The sequence below is a fragment of the Myotis lucifugus genome, unplaced genomic scaffold (assembly GCF_000147115.1).
Source record: "Myotis lucifugus unplaced genomic scaffold, Myoluc2.0 scaffold_728, whole genome shotgun sequence".
Classification (NCBI taxonomy): domain Eukaryota; kingdom Metazoa; phylum Chordata; class Mammalia; order Chiroptera; family Vespertilionidae; genus Myotis; species Myotis lucifugus.
The window spans coordinates 1-18,751 of NW_005871776.1; the positions used below are offsets into that span (position 1 = coordinate 1).

At 57.2% G+C, this 18,751-nt stretch overlaps 2 protein-coding genes and 3 non-coding genes across 5 annotated transcripts; 4 read left to right on the top strand and 1 right to left on the bottom strand.

Annotated features, from left to right (window-relative positions):
- Positions 1–1,542: 1,542 nt before the first annotated feature.
- On the top strand, positions 1,543–3,037 carry LOC102418633 (butyrophilin subfamily 2 member A2-like; the record flags this gene model as incomplete). Its single annotated transcript, XM_014447931.2, has 1 exon — positions 1,543–3,037. A coding segment is annotated over one exon (636 nt), but the record flags the coding sequence as incomplete, so codon positions are not given.
- Positions 3,038–6,664: 3,627 nt separating this feature from the next.
- Positions 6,665–12,094, top strand: BTN1A1 (butyrophilin subfamily 1 member A1). Its single transcript, XM_014447932.2, has 7 exons — positions 6,665–6,798; positions 7,017–7,370; positions 7,788–8,069; positions 9,049–9,198; positions 9,660–9,680; positions 9,797–9,823; positions 10,225–12,094. Exons 1-7 carry the CDS (start codon positions 6,705–6,707, stop codon positions 10,896–10,898), a joined length of 1,602 nt encoding a protein of 533 aa, XP_014303418.1. The 5' UTR covers positions 6,665–6,704; the 3' UTR covers positions 10,899–12,094.
- A 2,154-nt stretch (positions 12,095–14,248) lies between these two features.
- TRNAT-AGU lies at positions 14,249–14,322 on the bottom strand. Its single transcript has one exon. It is a non-coding gene; the product is annotated as a tRNA-Thr (tRNA).
- A 1,830-nt stretch (positions 14,323–16,152) lies between these two features.
- TRNAR-ACG lies at positions 16,153–16,225 on the top strand. Its single transcript has one exon. It is a non-coding gene; the product is annotated as a tRNA-Arg (tRNA).
- A 451-nt stretch (positions 16,226–16,676) lies between these two features.
- Positions 16,677–16,749, top strand: TRNAV-CAC. The gene has a single exon. It is a non-coding gene; the product is annotated as a tRNA-Val (tRNA).
- The last annotated feature ends 2,002 nt before the right edge of the window (positions 16,750–18,751 follow it).

Below are 18,751 nucleotides of genomic sequence, written 5' to 3' on the forward strand. Positions count from 1 at the left end.
CTGAGCCAGGAATGAGGGAACCACCCTTTCCTCAGTCTCCGTCAGTGTGCCTGCAGTTGCTTCGAAAACCAGTTCTGGGAGTGACTCATGTGTCCCCGAGGGCTGGGCCCGGTCCTCGGGGAAAATGAACAGCAGAGAAATTGCTGTCCTGCCTCCAGCAGGAGCGGGAGAGGAGCCACCTTCCCGCCCTGGATTTTTAGTGTCATTTCATCCCTGACTACGGGAGGTCAAGCAGGTCAAGCACAGAGCGGACCTCCCGGAGGTTATGGTTCAGTGGTCGGGACTCTTTGGACCCGGGGTTTGCGTGAGAGAGGACACCGCTGGCTGAGATAGATGTAACTGGGGAGGTGCGGGCTGCAGGGAGGCGCTGTGGGTGGGCAGGCAGGGAGCTGCCTCAGGAAACGCCTCCCTGCCTCCCTGCCCAGGGGAGCCCTGATGCTGGGCGCAGCCCACAGGGACCGGGCCTGGGCAGGTGGGAGCCCGCAGCGGCCTATGAGCTCCCTGCGCTGTGTGTGACTCAGCACCCTCTGCTGAAGGCACCAGAGTCCAGGTTTTAGCAGACACCACGGGGCTTGGCCCTTGTTTGTTTGTTTATTTATTTATTGTTAATCCTCACCTGAGGACATTTTCCCACTGACCTTTAGAGGGTGTGAAAGGGAGAGGGGGAGACACGGAGAGAAACACCGATGTGAGAGAGACACATCGACTGGTGGCCTCCACACGCACCTCCCAACCAGGGCCTGGGTTCGAGCCTGAGCCAAGGTATCTGCCCTTGATGCGGCTGGAACCCGGGACCCTTCAGTCCGCAGGCCGTCGCTCTATCCGCTGAGCCCAGACAGCGAGGGCTGGGCCTTTGCTCTTTGGGTGAACTTCACAACTGTCACCGTTGGACATACAAGATGGGGGAGGGAGAAGGCATTTTAACACGATGGACGCCGGCCGGTTCAGTCACGGAAGGGCAGGTGGGGAGGTCTGCGGAGCGCCGTCCAGCACCTCCTGAACAGGGAGAGGTCCCTTGGGCGCAGGTGTTAGCGCACAGCCGGTGGGACCGGTGCCCCCCCTTTGCCGGGCTCGCCTCTCCGGGGGCAGTGGCCTTGTCCTCCTTCGCCCTTTGAAGGGAGCCCTTGTCCGTCAGGTACGTCGCCGCCACCCGGTTAACCCGACGGACGCCGAGGACCCATTCGGGCCCCTGCCCCCTGTGTGTGCGGGGAGCGGTCGGCCCGAATGGCTTCCCTGGGGTGGGGCGGGGACGGGGTCTCTGCAAGTTCCCCGCTAAGGAGAGTCCCGAGGTCAGAGGTCCCGGCGAGAAAGAGGTGGGGGGGGGGGGGGGGCGGAGGATGCGGAGAGAAAGGGACCGCTCCCTGCAGCGCACGCGCTGGGGCCGCCTCTCCCCGAGCCCGTTCTCCACCCGAGGCCGCGCCACCCGCGCAGGTGGACGAGCAGGTCGGGAGTTCTCTCCTGGGGCCGCCCGGGGCCTGGGATCCGGCCCTTCCCGGGGATCCCAGCGCAGGGGAGGGGCGTGTCCCCGCCTCTGCAGCCTGACCCGGGGCTTCCTCCGCAGCCGACGTGGTCCTGGACCCCGAGACTGCGCACCCCGAGCTCTTCCTGTCCGAGGACCGGAGGAGCGTGCGGCGGGGGCCCTCGCGGCAGAGCCTGCCCGACACCCCCGAGCGGTTCTCCTGCTGGCCCTGCGTGCTGGGCGCCCCCAGCTTCTCCGGGGGCCGGCACTGCTGGGAGGTGGAGGTGGAGGGCGCCATGGCCTGGTCCGTGGGTGTCTGCGCAGCCGGCGCGGAGCGTAGGGGCGAGGGGCCGCTGGCCCCTGGGAACGGCTTCTGGACCCTGGAGATGTTCGAGGGCCGGTACCGTGCGCTGGCCTCGCCCGAGAGGGTGCTGCCCCTGAGGGGGCGCCTGCGCCGCGTGGCCGTGTTCCTGGACTACGAGGCCGGGGACGTGTCTTTCTACGACGCGCGGGAGCGCGCGCACCTCTACACCTGCCCGCGCGCGCCCTTCTCGGGGCCCCTGCGCCCCTTCTTCCGCCTGGGCTCTGACGACGGCGCCCTGTCCATCTGCCCCGCGTTCGCCGGGGCCCGGGGCGTCCCGGTGCCTGAGGGCGGCCTGGTCCTGCACAGGGCGGGGGCCGAGCGCAGCCACCAGTTCCCTGGCCTCGGAGGAGAGTAGGGGAGCCCTGCCCGCCCCTCCTGCCACGCACCCGCTCTGGTCACATCGGAGACCCCCTTCCGAGGCCCCGCGCCCCAGGCCGTCTCCCCCCTGAGGCGGTTGCTGCAGCAGCTCATTTGCTGGTCACCAGAGGGCAGGAGCCAGTCCCGGGGACACCAGGGCTCCAGGTGGCCCCCAACCAAAGAAAGTTCTGGGCGATGACGGGCGGAGAGCCCGCTGCGGTAGCATCAGGTGACGCTTGTGGCCTTGAACCCGAGTCCACACCAGGCACCGTGGACTCGCCGCGAGGCCAGCAGGTGCCCCAGGACCTGAGAGGACGGAGAGCCACCCTTGGAGGTCAGGGATGAGGAAGCGGGACGGCGGGCTGGGAGGGCCTGACCCAGGGTCCCAGCACCTGCAGGTCCAGCCCGCCCACCCCCCCGGTTTGCAGCCCACACAGCAAGGCTCCCAGGCTGAAAGGACGAAACAGGTAGACACAGGATGAAAGACGAGGATCCGTAGGCATCGGGCCTGGCTCAGGTGTCCCCGCCAAAATCGAGGGGGCAGTACCGGTCACGGTCGCGGAGAGTGGCCGGGGATTAAGGCCCCAGTTGAGCAGGTGGGCAGTGAGCCAGTTCATCGCAAGGTCGCTGGTTTCCAGCTTCCTGGCCTCGGGATGCCTTTATTCACGTAAAATGACCGAGGCCCCAGAGGGCTTTTGCTCATTTTTGCTGCTAATATTTGCTATATTGGACTGAACAGCTTCAAAGATGTTTGTCGATCTATATTTATATGACAGCTGTAAACAGATTAAGGTTGACATAAATAACATATTTTTGTGAAAGATGACTTGTTTGCAAAATAAATGCTAGTGATGTGCGTGGCGTTGTTCCATTTGTTTTGCAAATCTGATGTCTGGCTTTAATAGAGACGGGATTCTCATATCTGCCCATGAGAGAAGGTGCGAAATCTCGGGCAGATGCCAATTAAATAATCGCCACTAACTGTTTTCAAGAAATACCCCACAGGAAGGCTGTTCTCGGGGTGAGCTCTGCCTCAGGTCAGATGAAGACCAGGGTTGAGGGCTTCCCAGGAAGAACAAACAGCACGAGTCACTAAAATCCACTGGAAATGGGTTGTTCAAGGAGAAGGGTCCCTAATGCCCGGAAAGGAAGAAGGAAATTCTAACAAAGTGAATTCCCCAGGTTGACAATGAAACCACAAGTATTTAGCTGGACTTTAGTGTGTTTTTGTTGTTTGTTTTTTAAAATATATATTTTTATTGATTTCAGAGAAGGAGAGGGAGATAGAAACACCAAGGATGAGAATCATTGATCGGCTGCCTCCTGAGTGCCCCACAAGAGGAAAGCAAGGTGAATGAATTCCTGGCCCACCCCTAAAATTCCCTAAGGTTTGTAGCCCTGCCTGGAGGGCTCACCCCACCAGGTGGCAGGGAGGGGCTGCAACGGGGTAGATTCTGGGGGGAGCTCAGGTGCCTCAGACTCCCTGGTCCCTCCCTGCAAGCTCACTCCAACCTCACTTCACTGGCTCCTCCGAGGTCCTGTCTCCCTTTTACTTCATTCTGGGAATTCTCCATTGCGACAGCAGTCCCACTCTGCCTGACCCCAGGGCACTTTGCACCTCTCCCACCCCCAAGAGTCCCTCTTCCATACAGAAACCCGTCACCACGTCACCCAGGCCTCCTCACTGCCCTGCCGGCACTTCCCCTACACGAACTCCGAGGTGTACAGTGCACATCCATTCAACACGGGCTTGGTCAATGGGGATTGATGTCATTGCTACCATGCCAACCTAGCAGTGGGCCCTATCTGATTATTACCAGTCTTCCAACAGTGTGCGCCCCCGGGAAGAGCAGCGGGCTCAATGCTGAGTAAGGAGCCACAGAACACAGTGCCCTCCGTGATGCCCTCACCCAGTCTTTTGTCTTAGCTTGATTAGGTCACATGCAAAGAAGACAAACCCAAAACCCTGAGCCAGAGCCCTCTCCAGGGCATCCCCACCATTCATGGAAAGCCAGCAGCCGGGAGGAGAGGGAGACAACACTACCATCTTAAGGCCTGAGAGGGGGTTGCAGGTTGAGACAACCACATCTCCACCCAAATTCCTCTGGTGGGTGTATAGGCCCTTGGAGAATATAGAGGAGAGGAAGGAAGCAGGACACTTAATCCTACAGCATTTTCTTGCCCTGATTAAGGTGCCTGAACTTGGTGCTGGGGTCACTAAGGAGATTTGTAGAGATTTTAAAAATATATGTTTTATTGATTTCAGAGAAAGGAAAGGAGAAGGAGAGAAGGACAGAAACATCAATTATGAGAGAGAGAGTCATTGATCCCAGCTGCCTCTTGCAAGCCCCACACTGGGGATCAAGCCCACCACCCAGGCATGTCCCCTGACCAAGGAATCAAACCCTGACCTCCTGGTTCATGGTTCAACATTCAACCACTGAGCCACACCAGCTGGGCATATGTAGGGATTTTTAAGCAAAACGTGAAATAATCAGATTTGCATTTGGGAAGTCATTCTCCTAGCAGTCTGGTGGGTCAATCATTTGTTTGGTCTTCATCATATTCCCAATTAGAAGTCCAGGACTAAACTGTGGTAATGAAGGATTTTTGCCACAAATATAATACAGAACTGACATCTTTAATTTATAAAAAAGCTCATACAAATGGATATGAAACAGCACCAGAATGTGTCTGTCTAGGAAACAAATGAGTGGTTGGCCTGAAGAGCTCACTTCCGAAAAATATTGAGTGGATAATATGAAAAGTGACCAGCCTCGCTATTACATAAATACATGGTAAACCCGGCTGGCGTGGCTCAGTGGGTGAGCGTCAACCTAGGAACCAAGAGGTCATGGTTTGTTTCCCAGTCAGGGCACATGCCAGGGTTGCAGGCTTCATCCCCAGTGTGGGTGTGCAGGAGGCAGCCGATCCATGATTCTCTCTCATCATTGATGTTTCTCTCTCCCTTCCTCTCTGAAAGCAATAAAAATATTTTTAAAAAATAAGTAAATAAAAGCATGGTAAGATCACAGCTTGATCCACTTCAGTGGTGCAGGCAGGGTTAGGTGAAGAGGACGTTCTGTTGATAGTGAGACAGGTTCAGCATTCCAGGAAGGAACTTGGGCGGCCTGCTCATCGCCTTGGACCCAATGACTACATTTCTTGGAATTGATCAGAAAGCATATCAGGAAGTTATCAAAGATATGGACAAAGCCTATTTGTAACATGTACTATGTATAATAGACAAAAAAAACAAGATGCCCACAGTCTTGGGAACTGTAAGAACCTACAATATGATATAACTGTTAACCACCCTTCAAATTATGCGAAAGCCTTATCAGTTCTGTTTTCTGATGCACGTGCACGTAAAGTAAACCCTGGGATGGAAGATGCTAACATGTGAGTAGAGGTTATCATCCGTCGGTGACATTATGGGTGATTTCTACTTTTTAAAAAACATTTTCCCATATTCTTTTTCCATAACAATAAGAGGCTTAACCTCGAATAGGAATTGCAGGTCTCATGAGTTGCTCCCAGGGAGGCAACCCTGGGGCCCTAAAAACCGAATCACACACAGGTACGTACAGCCTACCTGGAATTCTCAGCCCACATAAATAATAAAAAAAATACAAGTCACACCCTCTTCTATGTCCCTACTGTAAGCTTTGTGCTTTACATGCTTAACCTCTCTGAATAAGGTTATTATTAACCATATTCCCGTTTTAGAGATGAAGAAACGGAGGTTCCCGTCTCCTCCCAGCATTCTCTTGCCCCCTTCCCTGTCCACTCTGCCCATTTAGTTAGCCGGTGCTTCAGCGTAGACCCTGTTCTCTGAGCAGCAGACCCTTCCCGTTGTCGCTGGAAAACTCCTTTCCAAAGTAAACACGTCGGGGATGGGGTGGGGGCAGGCGCTCCTGAGGGCACTGCCCCTTCCTCCTCTGTGGCTTTAACTTGGCCCCGGGGCGCGCCCAGCCTTCTCACTCGGTGGCAGTGCCCGGCAGGTGCCCTTTCCTCCAAGGAGCCAGGTGGGTGCCCAAATCCCGCTCAGCCAGGAGGCATGTTCCTCCCTCTGGCCCCGGGCGCCTCCCAAGGCCCAGGCCCTCTGCACTGCACGCCCTTAGCTCTCTCAGCGCCTTCCCTGTCCTTCTCCAACCTCTTCTTTTTCCTCTTCGTTCCGGGCACCCACCTCTGCCTCTATCGCGTTATCTCTGTCATCATTGCTAAAGCAAATACCAGTCACTGCCTTTGGAAGAAGAGGGTTTTGTAGAACAGTGCTTCCAAGATTCCTTCCTTCACAGGCTCCCCTCCCGGGCACCGTCTCACAGCTCCCACCTCCTGTCTCCTCAGGGTTGTAGGGCCCATTGTGTTCTTTTAGGGTGTTGGGTGGGCGGATGGCCGGGGTGTGTGTGTAGCAGGGTGGGGGATGGGGGGGACTGTGCAAGGCCTGGCGCCTCCGAGGGGGAAAGAACTGCCCTTTGTCTTCTAGGCCAAGCTCCCCACTGACTGCAGCAGAGGAGGGTGATGGCCGCCTTCCCCAGCCCCTGCCTCGGGGGGTGTCTGCTCACCCTCCTGCTTCTGCATCTGCGCGGGCTGCACGCAGGTCCGGTGGACGCAGGTGGGTCTCCCCTCTGTCCCTGGCCGCAGGGTAAACAGAAACGACCCCATTCGGTTCTCCCTGGAGGCTCAGCCTGGGCCCAAACTGGTGTCGTGGGGCGGGCTGCCCCAGGAATGGGCGTAGGGACGCTGCCCTGGGGCGGGGAGCCCGGTCCCCATCCGTCCTCGGCCCTCCGGGTGTCTGGCTGTCCCGGAGTCTAACTGTCCGGTTCCTGGCAGCTCCCTTCGACGTGGCGGGGCCCGCGGAGCCGGTCCTGGCGCTGGTGGGCGCGGACGCGGAGCTGCCCTGCCACCTGCCCGCGAACCTGAGCGCCGCGCCCCTGGAGATGCGGTGGCTGCGGGAGCCGGAGGCCCTGGCGTTGCTGGTGCACCGGGCCGGGCGCGCGCAGGACGCCGAGCAGCTGGCCCGGTACCGGGGCCGAGCCGAGCTGGTGCTGGACGGCCTGGCCCAGGGCCGCGTGGCGCTCCGGATCCGCGGGGTCCAGGCCTCGGACGACGGCGAGTACCGCTGCTCCTTCCGGCGGGAGGACGGCCCAGGCCACGGAGAGGCCCGCCTGCGCCTGCGGGTGGCCGGTGAGTACCGCGTGCCCTTCTCCCTGACTCCCGGGAGGTGTGCGTCTCTTTTTAAATATATGCTTATTGATTTCTGAGAGGAAGGGGAGAGGGAGAGAGAGATGGAAAGGTCAATGATGAGAGAGAATCATTGATCAGCCCACAACTCGGGCGGGTGCCCTGACCTGGAAGGAACCCTGACCTCCTGGTTCATAGGTTGATGCTCAATCGGTGAGCCAGGCCCTCCAGGCTGGCGCCCCTTTCTGAGGAGGTTATGAAAAGCCTGTGTTGACCCTCAGTTCCTTGTGTGATGCAGTATGGAGAGGAGCCCCCTTCCCCCTCCCCAAGTGCTTCCCTTTCCCAATCTATGCCGCCCAGTGGGTCTAAGGCTCCAGAGGGTGTCCCCTGAAGGAGTAAGACCAGCTGCTCTCTCCACAGCGCTGGGCTCTGATCCTCACATCCACATGGACCTTCAAGACAACGGGGAGACCCGGCTGGAGTGCACCTCGCTGGGGTGGTACCCGGAGCCCCGGGTGCAGTGGAGGACACCCACGGGAGAGGAGTTCTCCTCCACGTCAGAGTCCAGGGATCCCGACGAAGAAGGACTGTTCACCGTGGTGGCTTCCGTGACCATCAGGGACCCCTCCATGAAGAACGTGTCCTGCTGCATCCAGAACCTCCTCCTCGGCCAGGAGAAGGAAGTAGGCATTTTCATACCAGGTCAGTGAGCCCAACACTGGGTTCCTCTGTGAAGCGTGACCTCCTGGCAGAGCAGTCTACTTTCTCCACCTAAAATCCCGCCCACTCTCATGAGGGAGCCCCACCAACTTCACTCAGAGTAAAGATTTTAGCCCCAAGATTCAGTGGATGAGCGTTGTCGACCCATGAACCAGGAGGTTGCGGTTGGATTATCGGTCAGGACACATGCCCGGGTTTCGGGCTCGATCCCCAGTGTGGGGTGTGCAGGAGGTAGCCGATTGATGATTCTCTCTCATCATTGATGTTTCTCTCTCCCTCTCTCTCTTTTTATTTCTGAAATCAATAAAAATATTTTTTAAATATTCTGAAGACATAAACTGTACCAAGACCTTGTAGAAAATCCAGGTTTTCTTAGGAGATGCACCTTGGATAGAGAAGCTTTGTCCCTGCAGGCCTTCCTGATCCCGAGACCCACTCCTTGAGCAAGCAAGAAGACTAAGCCCTCCTGTTTCCACCCCTTTCTCCTCCATCCCAGGCGAGAGCTCTGTCCAGGGTCCTCAGGAAAGTGAATCTTCTCATTGTCCCCCACACACAGCCTCTGGTCCAGGCAGGAACTGTTCCTTCTCCCTGGGTCACTGAGTCTGTGCTGTTGCACCCAGAGGTGACACTTCCCCTTCCTGGGTTACTTCCCTGTGCCCTTGGCTCAGGTCCTCCATTGATCATTAAGGAGGAAATTCCATAACAACATGAATTCGTCCATTTTTTTCTTATTCTGTCCCAAAACGACTCCTATTCATCTTCATTCCTGTCTTTCTCTGCTTTTTCCTACCTAAGATCTTTTTTTTTCCCCCTGAAAAGCCTGAGTGGCATTGGAGGGCTGTTTTCACCCTGGAAGGAATGGGAGGGAGAGGTCCAGGTCATGCCCTCTTCCAAGTCCCTTTGGAACCAGAAGAGGAGCTGGACTTGCTCAATGTTTTGCAACAAATGTCCTTTGTTTCAGCTCCTTTCTTCCCAAGGCTGACTCCCTGGGTGGTGGCTGTGGCTGTCATATTAGTGGTCCTAGGAGTTCTGACCATCGGGTCCATATTTTTCACCTGGAGACTATACAAGGAAAGGTCCAGGCGGAGGAAGGATGAATTCAGCTCTACAGGTAAGTCATAGAATCCAGGCTGCTTGTCAGGAGTGTGTCTGAGTGAGGTTGGATCCAAGTCCTGTAGGATAGCTGCCAGGGGAAGATATGGACTCTGGAATTCTGAAAGTCAGAGGGGATGCTAGGGCTCCTGGAGTCACTGATACTCGATCTGAGCAAGGACAGAGGTTTGGGTGCAGGAGGAATCAGAACCAGTTCTAACAGGTATTAGACCTGAAGTTTGCTCACTACCCACCCTGAGGCTCTATCCTCACTTTGACTTCGGTTTCCCAGTAACGACTACAGATACGATCCAAGCCAATAGGAACTTCCTGCATATTACTTAGAAAACAACACAATTCTTGTTCTTCACCATTGATCATGTTTCAGTAATGGAGTAGTCACGATGTAACAGCTACTCCCTTGTGTGCCTCATCGTGTCCACTATAGAAGGTCATTCATTATTTCTGTTTGTTTTCCAGAGAAACTCCTAAAAGAGCTCAGTAAGTTCTGTCTTCTTGTCATTATTTCACCCTCAAGATTCTCCCTCTCTATCTCTCTCTCTCGCTCTCTCCTATAAAACCTTTCAGTGACTGTCTCTCTCTCTGTCTCATTGCAGAGTGGAAGAAAGCTACACTGCATGCAGGTCAGTGACTCTCAACCTCTCAAGGGCTCCAAGGCTTCAACCCCCAGGGACTCAACGTCCTACAATAGTTGGAAACAAAAGCACCAACATTTTTTAGGGATGAGGATAGAGAGGGGGAAAGGTGGCAAATAGCATCAACTTTTCCTTGAGGCACACGGTGGCCTGGGAGATGGATAGGAGACAAGCCCGTCTGGCCAGGGTGTTAGGCCCTGGGGACAGTCAGCTTGTACATCACCTGTGGCTGTCGAGGGAAGAGGGGAATAGAGACAGCTGAGCAGGCTGAACAGTTCAGCTCTCCTCAGAGGAGACCTGCCAGCTCCTATCTCTTTGGAGAAGGGAGGACAGGGCTTGCAGCCTCTCACATTCACGCCTGCTCAGACTCACTTCCTCTCCGTGTCTAGTTGATGTGACTCTGGACCCGGACACCGCCCACCCCCACCTCTTTCTGCACGAGGATTCCAAGTCTATGCGGCTGGAAGATGAACGTCAGAAACTGCCCGAGAAGCCGGAGAGATTTGACTCCTGGCCTTGCGTGTTGGGGCGGGAGGCCTTCACCTCCGGGAGGCATTACTGGGAGGTGGAGGTGGGGGATAGGACCGACTGGGCCATCGGGGTCTGCAGGGAGGACGTGATGAAGAAAGGATTTGACCCCATGACTCCCAAGAATGGGTTCTGGGCTGTGGAGCTGTATGGAAACGGGTACTGGGCTCTCACCCCGCTGCGCACCCCTCTCCCCCTGGCAGGACCTCCCCGTCGGGTTGGGATTTTCCTGGACTATGACTCAGGAGACGTTGCCTTCTACAACATGATGGACGGGTCCCACATCTACACGTTCTCCAAGGCCTCTTTCTCTGGCCCCCTCCGACCCTTCTTCTGCTTGTGGTCCTCTGGCAAAAAGCCCCTGACCATCTGCCCGGTCACAGATGGGCTGGAGGAAGTCACGGTAGAGGCTGATGCCAGGGACCCCTCCAAGGAGATTCCACTGTCCCCCTTGGGGGAGGATGCTGCCTCTGGGGACACAGACACATTTCATTCTAAACTCATCTGTACCCAGGCCAACCAAGGGGCACCTTAGGGATGAGCCCAGCTTAGCTGCTTCCCTTTGCTCTCACCCCTCTCTGCCACCCTCACCCCTCAGGCTTCACCCAGCTCCGTGGCTTCCTGTTGGATAGGGATTAGTCTTGGGAAGGTTGTGTGGCTGCTGCTAGAGAATGTGGGGTGTGGGACCTTTCTAATCTGTTTCTGTACCAATAGTCAGGGTCCAGGGAGGTGACTCTTTAACGACATCTGTTCTCCTACCCCTGGAGGCCACATCCTAAAGGGAAGGACTTGAAATAAACTCAACAGACAGCTCAGGGATCGAGATGGGGTCAGGTTAGATGGTCATGGGGTGATGACAACCATCCTGGTGTCCAGAGGAGGGGTATGTGAAGGAACAGGCAAGCAGAAACTCCAAAGGATTCTGGGAACAGAAGACCCGAGGCTAACACCCCATCAAGGAACCTGGAGGGGACATTGGGATGGAGGAAAGTGACCGTAGGCCAGGGATGACCATCTGGCCTGCCCCTACAATGTCAGGGCCTGTATCTCAAATACCTAAGCTTGTCCTACAGGGCGGAGGAAACGGGCCCTGCTGCTATGGAGTCTGAGCGATTGGAGGGGGGAGTAGAGGAGAGACACCAGGAGCAGGGCCAGGGTGTCGGACAGGAGGTGGACAGGGAGGAGGATGTTAGACAGTTGTGTGCACAGCAGTGTCTCAGACCCCGTTCCTCTCCGCACTGACCTGCTGCTCCCTTGCCTGGGGGCCATTCCACCCTCACGCTGTGGGCCCCATCGTTTCTGCTTCTCCTCCTTATGATCTGGACTCTCTCCCACTCAGAGGCAGTTCCAGGAATCGTCCTTCAGGGATATCACCACTTCGTCAGCCGCTATCTCAGCCTTGTGCCCCCTCAGCCGTCATCCCAATGTCCTGTGTAACCCCTCACACACCCCTTCCCTGAGCATCAACTGCTCCCTTTTTCCAAACCGTGGCCTGTGCGCTCTCTCCCCACACAGCCTCCCTCCCACGCCCTTCTCCTTGGGTCCCCTGATTGCGGTGTCCCTGCTCAGCACAGCGAGCCCGACTGCTCCTGTCTGTCTTCACATTTCCCTTATGCCCCAGGCTCCTCTGGTCAACAGGCTGCACGTTTGTCCACGCTCACATCTCCTACTCGGATTGTACTTTCCCTGCGTTCAGCATCAATGTCGCCCGTGGTCTTAACCTAATAAATAAGTCTGTCTGATTGCTGCACCTTCCTTTCTTTATTGCAACGAGTGGAACCAGAACAAAAACACAGGAAAGGCCTGGCCGGCGTGGCTCAGTGGTTGAGCGGCAGTCTATGAACCAGGAGGTCACGGTTCCTTTCCCCTTCAGGACACACACCCAGGTTGTGGGCTCGATCCCCTATAGGGGACGTGCAGGAGGCAGCCGATCGATGATTCTCTGTCATCACTGATGTTTCTATCTCTCTCTCCCTCTCCCTTGCTCTCTGACATCAATAAAAATCTATACTACACACACACACACACACACACACACACACACACACACACACCCCTGAGGAAAGAAGGCATGTTGCTTACTGAGCATTGTGGTTCTATTTACCCAGGACCCATCGGGGCCTGACAGCAGTGGGTGGGCTCACCTGACAGGCAGCCCCGGGGCTGCTGTCTCAGGAGAACCCAGGGACTCTCAAAAAGGCTGGGTGCCCACTGGCTGCCCGCCCTCAGCCCATTTGGGTGCTGACTCCATGTTCACCTCTAAAAGGTGATTCTGGTGCACGTGAGTGAAGCCATGTCTTGGAATTTTAAAAGTACTTTTCCAGAAGGAGGAAACGTTTGGAAAACTTTTCATGGGAATGCCTTGGAATCGGGAAGCAAGCAAACAAACAAACCTGGGTGACCTTAGGAAACCGCTGTTGCAGGCCTCGTAGTTCAGCGAGGCTCCTGCTTCCCCCTGCATCGCCCCAGGCAAGGACCAGGCACAGCCACCTCCAGAGGCTCTGACCAGCCAGCTCTGCCGCGCGAATGGATAGAGTGTGAGTCTCGTGTCCTCTCCCCGTCCTGCCTCAAACACTACTCCCCCTACACTGCCCACCGCCTGCCACCCACCCACACTGTATCACTGGGAGGAGAACATGGTTTATTCCTGCTTTAAAAGTATTCATTTGTGTTCAAATTATGCTCTTAGAAAGTCAAAGAAAGAAAACAACTAACTTTAAAAAAAATACTTGGGAACCTCAGGCAGTTGCTTTGCTGGTTTAATGTGTAATGCGTATCCTGAAATGTGTATGTGAAACCTCACCCAGAACAGACAGGCTGCCACAGGAACCCCTTGCTGAGAGTACAAAGAGGACCGGTTACAGATTTTAATCAGCGCCACAACCTCACCCCTCACCCCTTTCCTTTTCCCCTTCAAGGAAAACGGTCACCAGGCCCAGGACTGAGCAGGTGACAGGCTCTTAGGAAACACCTGTGTCCTTCCTTCCCCAGCCCTAGCCTCTGGGCACGAAGCACCCAGAAGCCGACTTATCAGATGCACCTGGACCGCCCCTTCCGGTTGGCACAGCTGCCAGTGCCTGGGGGACATTGTCTTGATAATTCTGGCTTTATTTCCGAATCTTCTAAAAGGGAAGACGTGTCGCCTTGCCAAATGCCTTGCCAAAGCCTGTCTTCATCACCTGGGGCAGAGTCAGGGATTCTGTGATTTCAGGTGTGATTACGGAAGTGGCTGTGGTGGAAACCCCGTGCCAAGTGCTCCCTTTGCCGGGCTTAGTAGACACAGAAACTACTCATCTATCTCTCTCTCTCTCTCTCTCTCTCTCTCTCTCTCTCTCTCTCTCTCTCTCTCTCACATTCATTCAGAAAAGTCCGCCCATCTTCAGTGTGCAGCTTGATAAACTCAGAACAGGCAGCGAGACACCCCAGCCCCTTACACGTGTTACATATAAGGTAGGATTTCAGTGGCTGCTATGAACGGAGGTGTTTGCAGCCTTCTCCACAGCACCTGTGTCCAGCATTCCGTTCTAAAAACATTGCCTGCAGAGTGTGAAAGGGCGTTGGTGGGAAAGACGAGAGAATGATCAGAGGTTATACAGCTTGTAGTTTAAATGCGGTGACTTTGCCTTCTGCTTTCCCTGGTTCCTTTTGTACTTGATGAAAAAATACACGTGGAACAAAAATATAAAAACAGGAAGAATGGAAATTTTCTTCAAAAGAACAACAAATTCATCTTCGTGCTGTTTTTGTAAATAACAAGGAAGTCCATCCTCAGACCCGTGTAAAACAGTTTTGTGAAACCCCGTAGAGAAAATTTACCCTTAGGATTTCACTTCGATCACCCATCCTCTTTTGAACTGGGGAAAGCCACACCCGGAAGGAAGAAAAAGGCCCCGCTGGGATTCGAACCCAGGATCTCCTGTTTACTAGACAGGCGCTTTAACCAGCTAAGCCACGGAGCCAGCACGCCGGCTCGCGTCCAAATCGATGGGGAAAGAGAGAGATCTTTGATTTTATGGGGTGCATTTACTTATTTCTTCTCCGCCAGGGTCAGGCGCAACCCAAATGCTTCCCAAGACGCGAAAGATGAGCGTCGGCCTGCGAGGGCTCGGCCTGGACACCGGCAGACGGAAGAAACCGCGCAGCTGTGGAAACTGAGCCTCCCGGCGCGGGCGCGGGGACAGAGGGCCAGGGGCGGGCACCGGCCGCGTCCACGCGGAGACACGCCTCCTCCGGTCCCGGGACACTGACACCAGAACAGGTCCAGCACCAAGGATAGGTTCAGCACCAAGAACAGGTCCGTTCGGGAGGCAAGCTGCATGTTTTCTATCTCACGGTTTTTAATTAAAGTTCCAGTCATTCCTTACCGCAGGTCTTTCCGTAAATTTGGGTTCCACCTGCTGCTTGTAGCTTGTAATGTTAACTTACACAGTTCTAGAGCTGCACCTTAAAAACTTATAATGTTAACTTACACAGTTCTAGAGGCTGCCCAATGAAAACCTAGTCTCGGAAAGAAATAAAAGAGCGATCCCCGCTCCTCTGAAGCTACAGGAAGAGACACTTTCTTGTCCAAAGGATCTCTTGTGATAAGATGTCAAACTGAGAGCATTCACAAGAACCTTTACTCTCGCACGGGGGCTTGTGTGAGTATTTGTGGCGGTTCCCAGCTTATCCTCTGCTTTGTAAAGTGAATCTGAACAAACAGCTGTAGTGAAACTCCGAACAGCTTACAAACTGTCGCCATGGCTGTGAAAGTCTCCTCCCAAATGAAGCCTGTAATTATGCGGGGCCGTCTTGCTTGATGACTGTTGTCATGGTGATAACACTGAAACATGTGTTTCTAAACTCCCAATATTTAAGGATTTCTCGGTCACACCATAAGGCACTTATTTCCGCCTGCATACGTGACAGGGGCAGCATGACTCTGCCAGATGCCTTGTTTTTGTTAAAAGATTGAAAGTCGACGAACTCAACCCACAGGTGGATGGAAACTCCATGAAATAAGCACCTGTTTCTTTACTATAAGATGAGCATCATATGGTCAGAGGCCTTGGAGCCGCGTCATGATCAGCAGCGCAGCCACCCTGATGGGCCGTGGCCGAGCGGCGGACACTCAGGACCGCCCAGCCCACAGGATCGGGCTGGGGTTCCCTTTGGCCGGCGAAGCACGGACATGCGGGGCGTCGAGGGGGCTGTGCCACAGGCCGGGGGCCCGTCTTGGGAGAAGCTGGGACCTGGAGCCACCACTTCCAACGGGGTGTGAGCTCTATGTTCTGCTCCGGTCTCAGGCTGACCATCCGGGCCGTGGAAGGGCCCTCGGGTTGGCTGTTCCATCACCTGAGGTCGCAGAAGGGGCAGGTTCCGGGGTCACAGACACGACCATGTTGTAAGGACACGTGGAGGTGCGGACAGCGCCGTTTCCATCGCTGCGAGAGAGACCGAAAACTGGGTCGCTGTGACTTGGAGAATGTGATTCTGACTGAGTAACAAGTGACAACTGAAACTTGGCGTTTCCTTCCATTATGAGTACAGGCAACAGATCACAGCTGTACGTCGGCGGTTTTGACTTGATCACTATGGCTACTTTTCAGATTAACTCAGGCGCTCCATCGATCAGATTACAACCCCCTGTCGGTGCGGGACAGGCACCTGGACCGTGTGCTCCCGGCAGGTGGTTGCCTCAGAAGGGCCCGAGCGGGGAGGGATCAGACCCGGGGACCGCGCACCGCCGGCTTCCCCGGCCCGGCCGGCTGACTTTGATGAAGACGAGCCGCCGCCCCTGCCTTCCGCGCGGGCCAGTGGCGCAATGGATAACGCGTCTGACTACGGATCAGAAGATTCCAGGTTCGACTCCTGGCTGGCTCGGTGGGCGCAGCTCTATTTTGCTTCTCCCTCCGCCGACCACGGAGGAGCCGGAGGGGCTGTTGCAGGAGAAGTTCCCGCCGACGGCGGCCCCATAACGCGCGACCCACTCCGGCCGCGTCCCCCACCCCCACCCCAGCGCGCCCGCCCCGCCAGTCACTCCGGGGAAGCTCGGTGGTTGGAAGGAACCTTAGGCAAAGGGAAGCAATTAAAATGTGCAAATTCGTGTTGAGAAGCAACCATGATAGGCTCCAGGTAACGATTGGAGCCCCTCTTTTGTTCTCCCCCATCCGGGCATTTCCAGTAAAAAATGACAGGACAGGGCAGCACGCACCGGCGCTCGCGCATGCGCACAGGCAGGGGCCGCCACCACAGGCTCCCGCGCATGCGCACCCAGCGCCGCCAGCAGAGCCGGAGTGAGGAACAGCGGCCCCTGGAAGGCAGCCGCCAGCGCGTTTCCGTAGTGTAGTGGTTATCACGTTCGCCTCACACGCGAAAGGTCCCCGGTTCGAAACCGGGCGGAAACAAGTATTTTTCTCACCATGTAATTGATCAGTTAAAAGCCGATTTTACTTAATTTTTTAAAATGATCACGACCTCATAACACGTGCCTCCTTTTCCGGTCTGGCTCGCCCGGGCTGTGGTGCTGACGGGAGTGCGGAGTCGGGAGGCCGCCGCCGCCGGGGCCCCGGAAGCGCATCCCCGGCTCGCGGCCTTCCTGGCCCATCCCGGCCTCGGGTCCTGCGAGGGTTCGGTCCGGATACTCGGTGAGCGCGGAGCCCGGGCGCCTCCGGTCCCACGCTCCGGCCCCATCGCAGCCCCTGCGGGGAGTTCGCGGCGGGCGGTCCCTCGGGCCCGGGGTTCGAGGTGTCGCTGGTGGAACCCCCTTGGAGGGGACAGCGACGGGCCCAGGGTCCCCCGTCCGAAGCGGAAAGACCCCCCAGTTTAGGGACCGAGCAGTGCAGGGCCTGAGGGACCTGCCCGGTTGACCTCTGACCTGGGGCGCTGGGCCGGGCCCGGGGGACGCGATCGGCCCGCGCGGTGGGGGGGAAACGGGTCGGCTCCCCCCTCGCCGCGGGGTCCCCGTTGGACTGGTTTCCTCCGGTTTCCACCCCGTTTCTGAGGGTCGGAGCCGGTCGCTGCGGTGCCCGGGGCGCCGGACGGGATGTGGCGTCTGACGTGTGTGCGGCGATGAGGGGGTCCCTCCCTCCCTGCCCCTCGGGCCCGCGCTCTGTCCCCTCTCGGGGCCCCTGTCGGCAGCACAGGAAGCGGGGCCCGGCTCCCCTGGGTCCAAGATGTTTTTAGTTGCAGCCCCAGGCCTGGGAGGGGGACAGGGTGCCCCCTCTTTCCTGCACCCGGGGCTGCTGGGCGGGCGGGGGGACAGGGTGCCCCCTCTTTCCTGCACCCGGGGCTGCAGTGAGGCCAGGGCCCCAGGCCAGGCGGGGGGACAGGGTGCCCCCTCTTTCCTGCACCCGGGGCTGCTGGGCGGGCGGGGGGACAGGGTGCCCCCTCTTTCCTGCACCCGGGGCTGCAGTGAGGCCGCTGGGCGGGCGGGGGGACAGGGTGCCCCCTCTTTCCTGCACCCGGGGCTGCAGTGAGGCCGCTGGGCGGGCGGGGGGACAGGGTGCCCCCTCTTTCCTGCACCCGGGGCTGCAGTGAGGCCGCTGGGCGGGCGAGGGGACAGGGTGCCCCCTCTTTCCCTGCACCCGGGGCCGCAGTGAGGCCGGGGCCCGCCGCCCGCGTGCACGTGGCGACTGTGTGGTCGACGCCTGCGGCTCAGCGCAGGGGAGGCCCGTCCCGTCCCTCCTTCCCGGGCCCCCCCAGCCCCCAGTTTCCTAAACCCCCTGAACGCAAACGGCCCCCAAAAGCGAAAGGAGCCGAGAGGGCGGAGGGCGAGGCGGAGGAGTCCGGCTGGTGGGTGAACAAGCGACTCGGCGGAAGCGCGGCCCTGGGCGGGCGGGATGTTCTGGGGGGCAGACACATGTCCCCCCAGAACGCGGGGAGGGACCCGCAGACACCCGGGCGGGACCTGGGCGATCGGGGGCCGGCGCCGGGTCTGTGCCCGGCTCCGCCGAGACACGTCCAGGCGCCGCTTCCGAGACTGCAGGTGCCCGGACCCCGCGGGTGGAGGGCAGTGCCACGGGGTCCGCACACCCTCAACCCCAGGGGCACCGGGCTCCGGCCTCCCCACATTTCCTTGGGGGAGGTGTGTGTGTTGGGGGGGGGGGTAGCTGACAATGAAAGGGCGAGGGCTAGGTTGCCCCAGGGTAGGGGCTACGTCCTACTCTGCTAGCCACACCCAGGCGGCAGAGCACAGTTCTTTCTCCTCCCCTTACTCCAACCCCCCCTATATAACCGGTCTTCAGGCTGAGTTCGAGCCCTCAGCCACTTGGTTTGCCTTGGTGTCGGTGAGCCTGGTGGATGGGGAGCCCAAGTTAACTTGAAATACAGATTCTTATGCTTTTGCATCGAATTGGCTCCCTGATGTGGTTTCTTGGGAATCTTGAAATCTGGGCACAACAACACCAT

Bases quoted from the DNA above. Each gene is read 5' to 3' on its own strand.
- BTN1A1 (XM_014447932.2), top strand. From the start codon at position 6,705: ATGGCCGCCTTCCCCAGCCCCTGCCTCGGGGGGTGTCTGCTCACCCTC. The intron at 8,070-9,048 runs GTCAGTGAGCCC...CCTTTGTTTCAG, and splicing joins AGTAGGCATTTTCATACCAG to CTCCTTTCTTCCCAAGGCTG. The intron at 9,824-10,224 runs GTCAGTGACTCT...CTCCGTGTCTAG, and splicing joins GAAAGCTACACTGCATGCAG to TTGATGTGACTCTGGACCCG.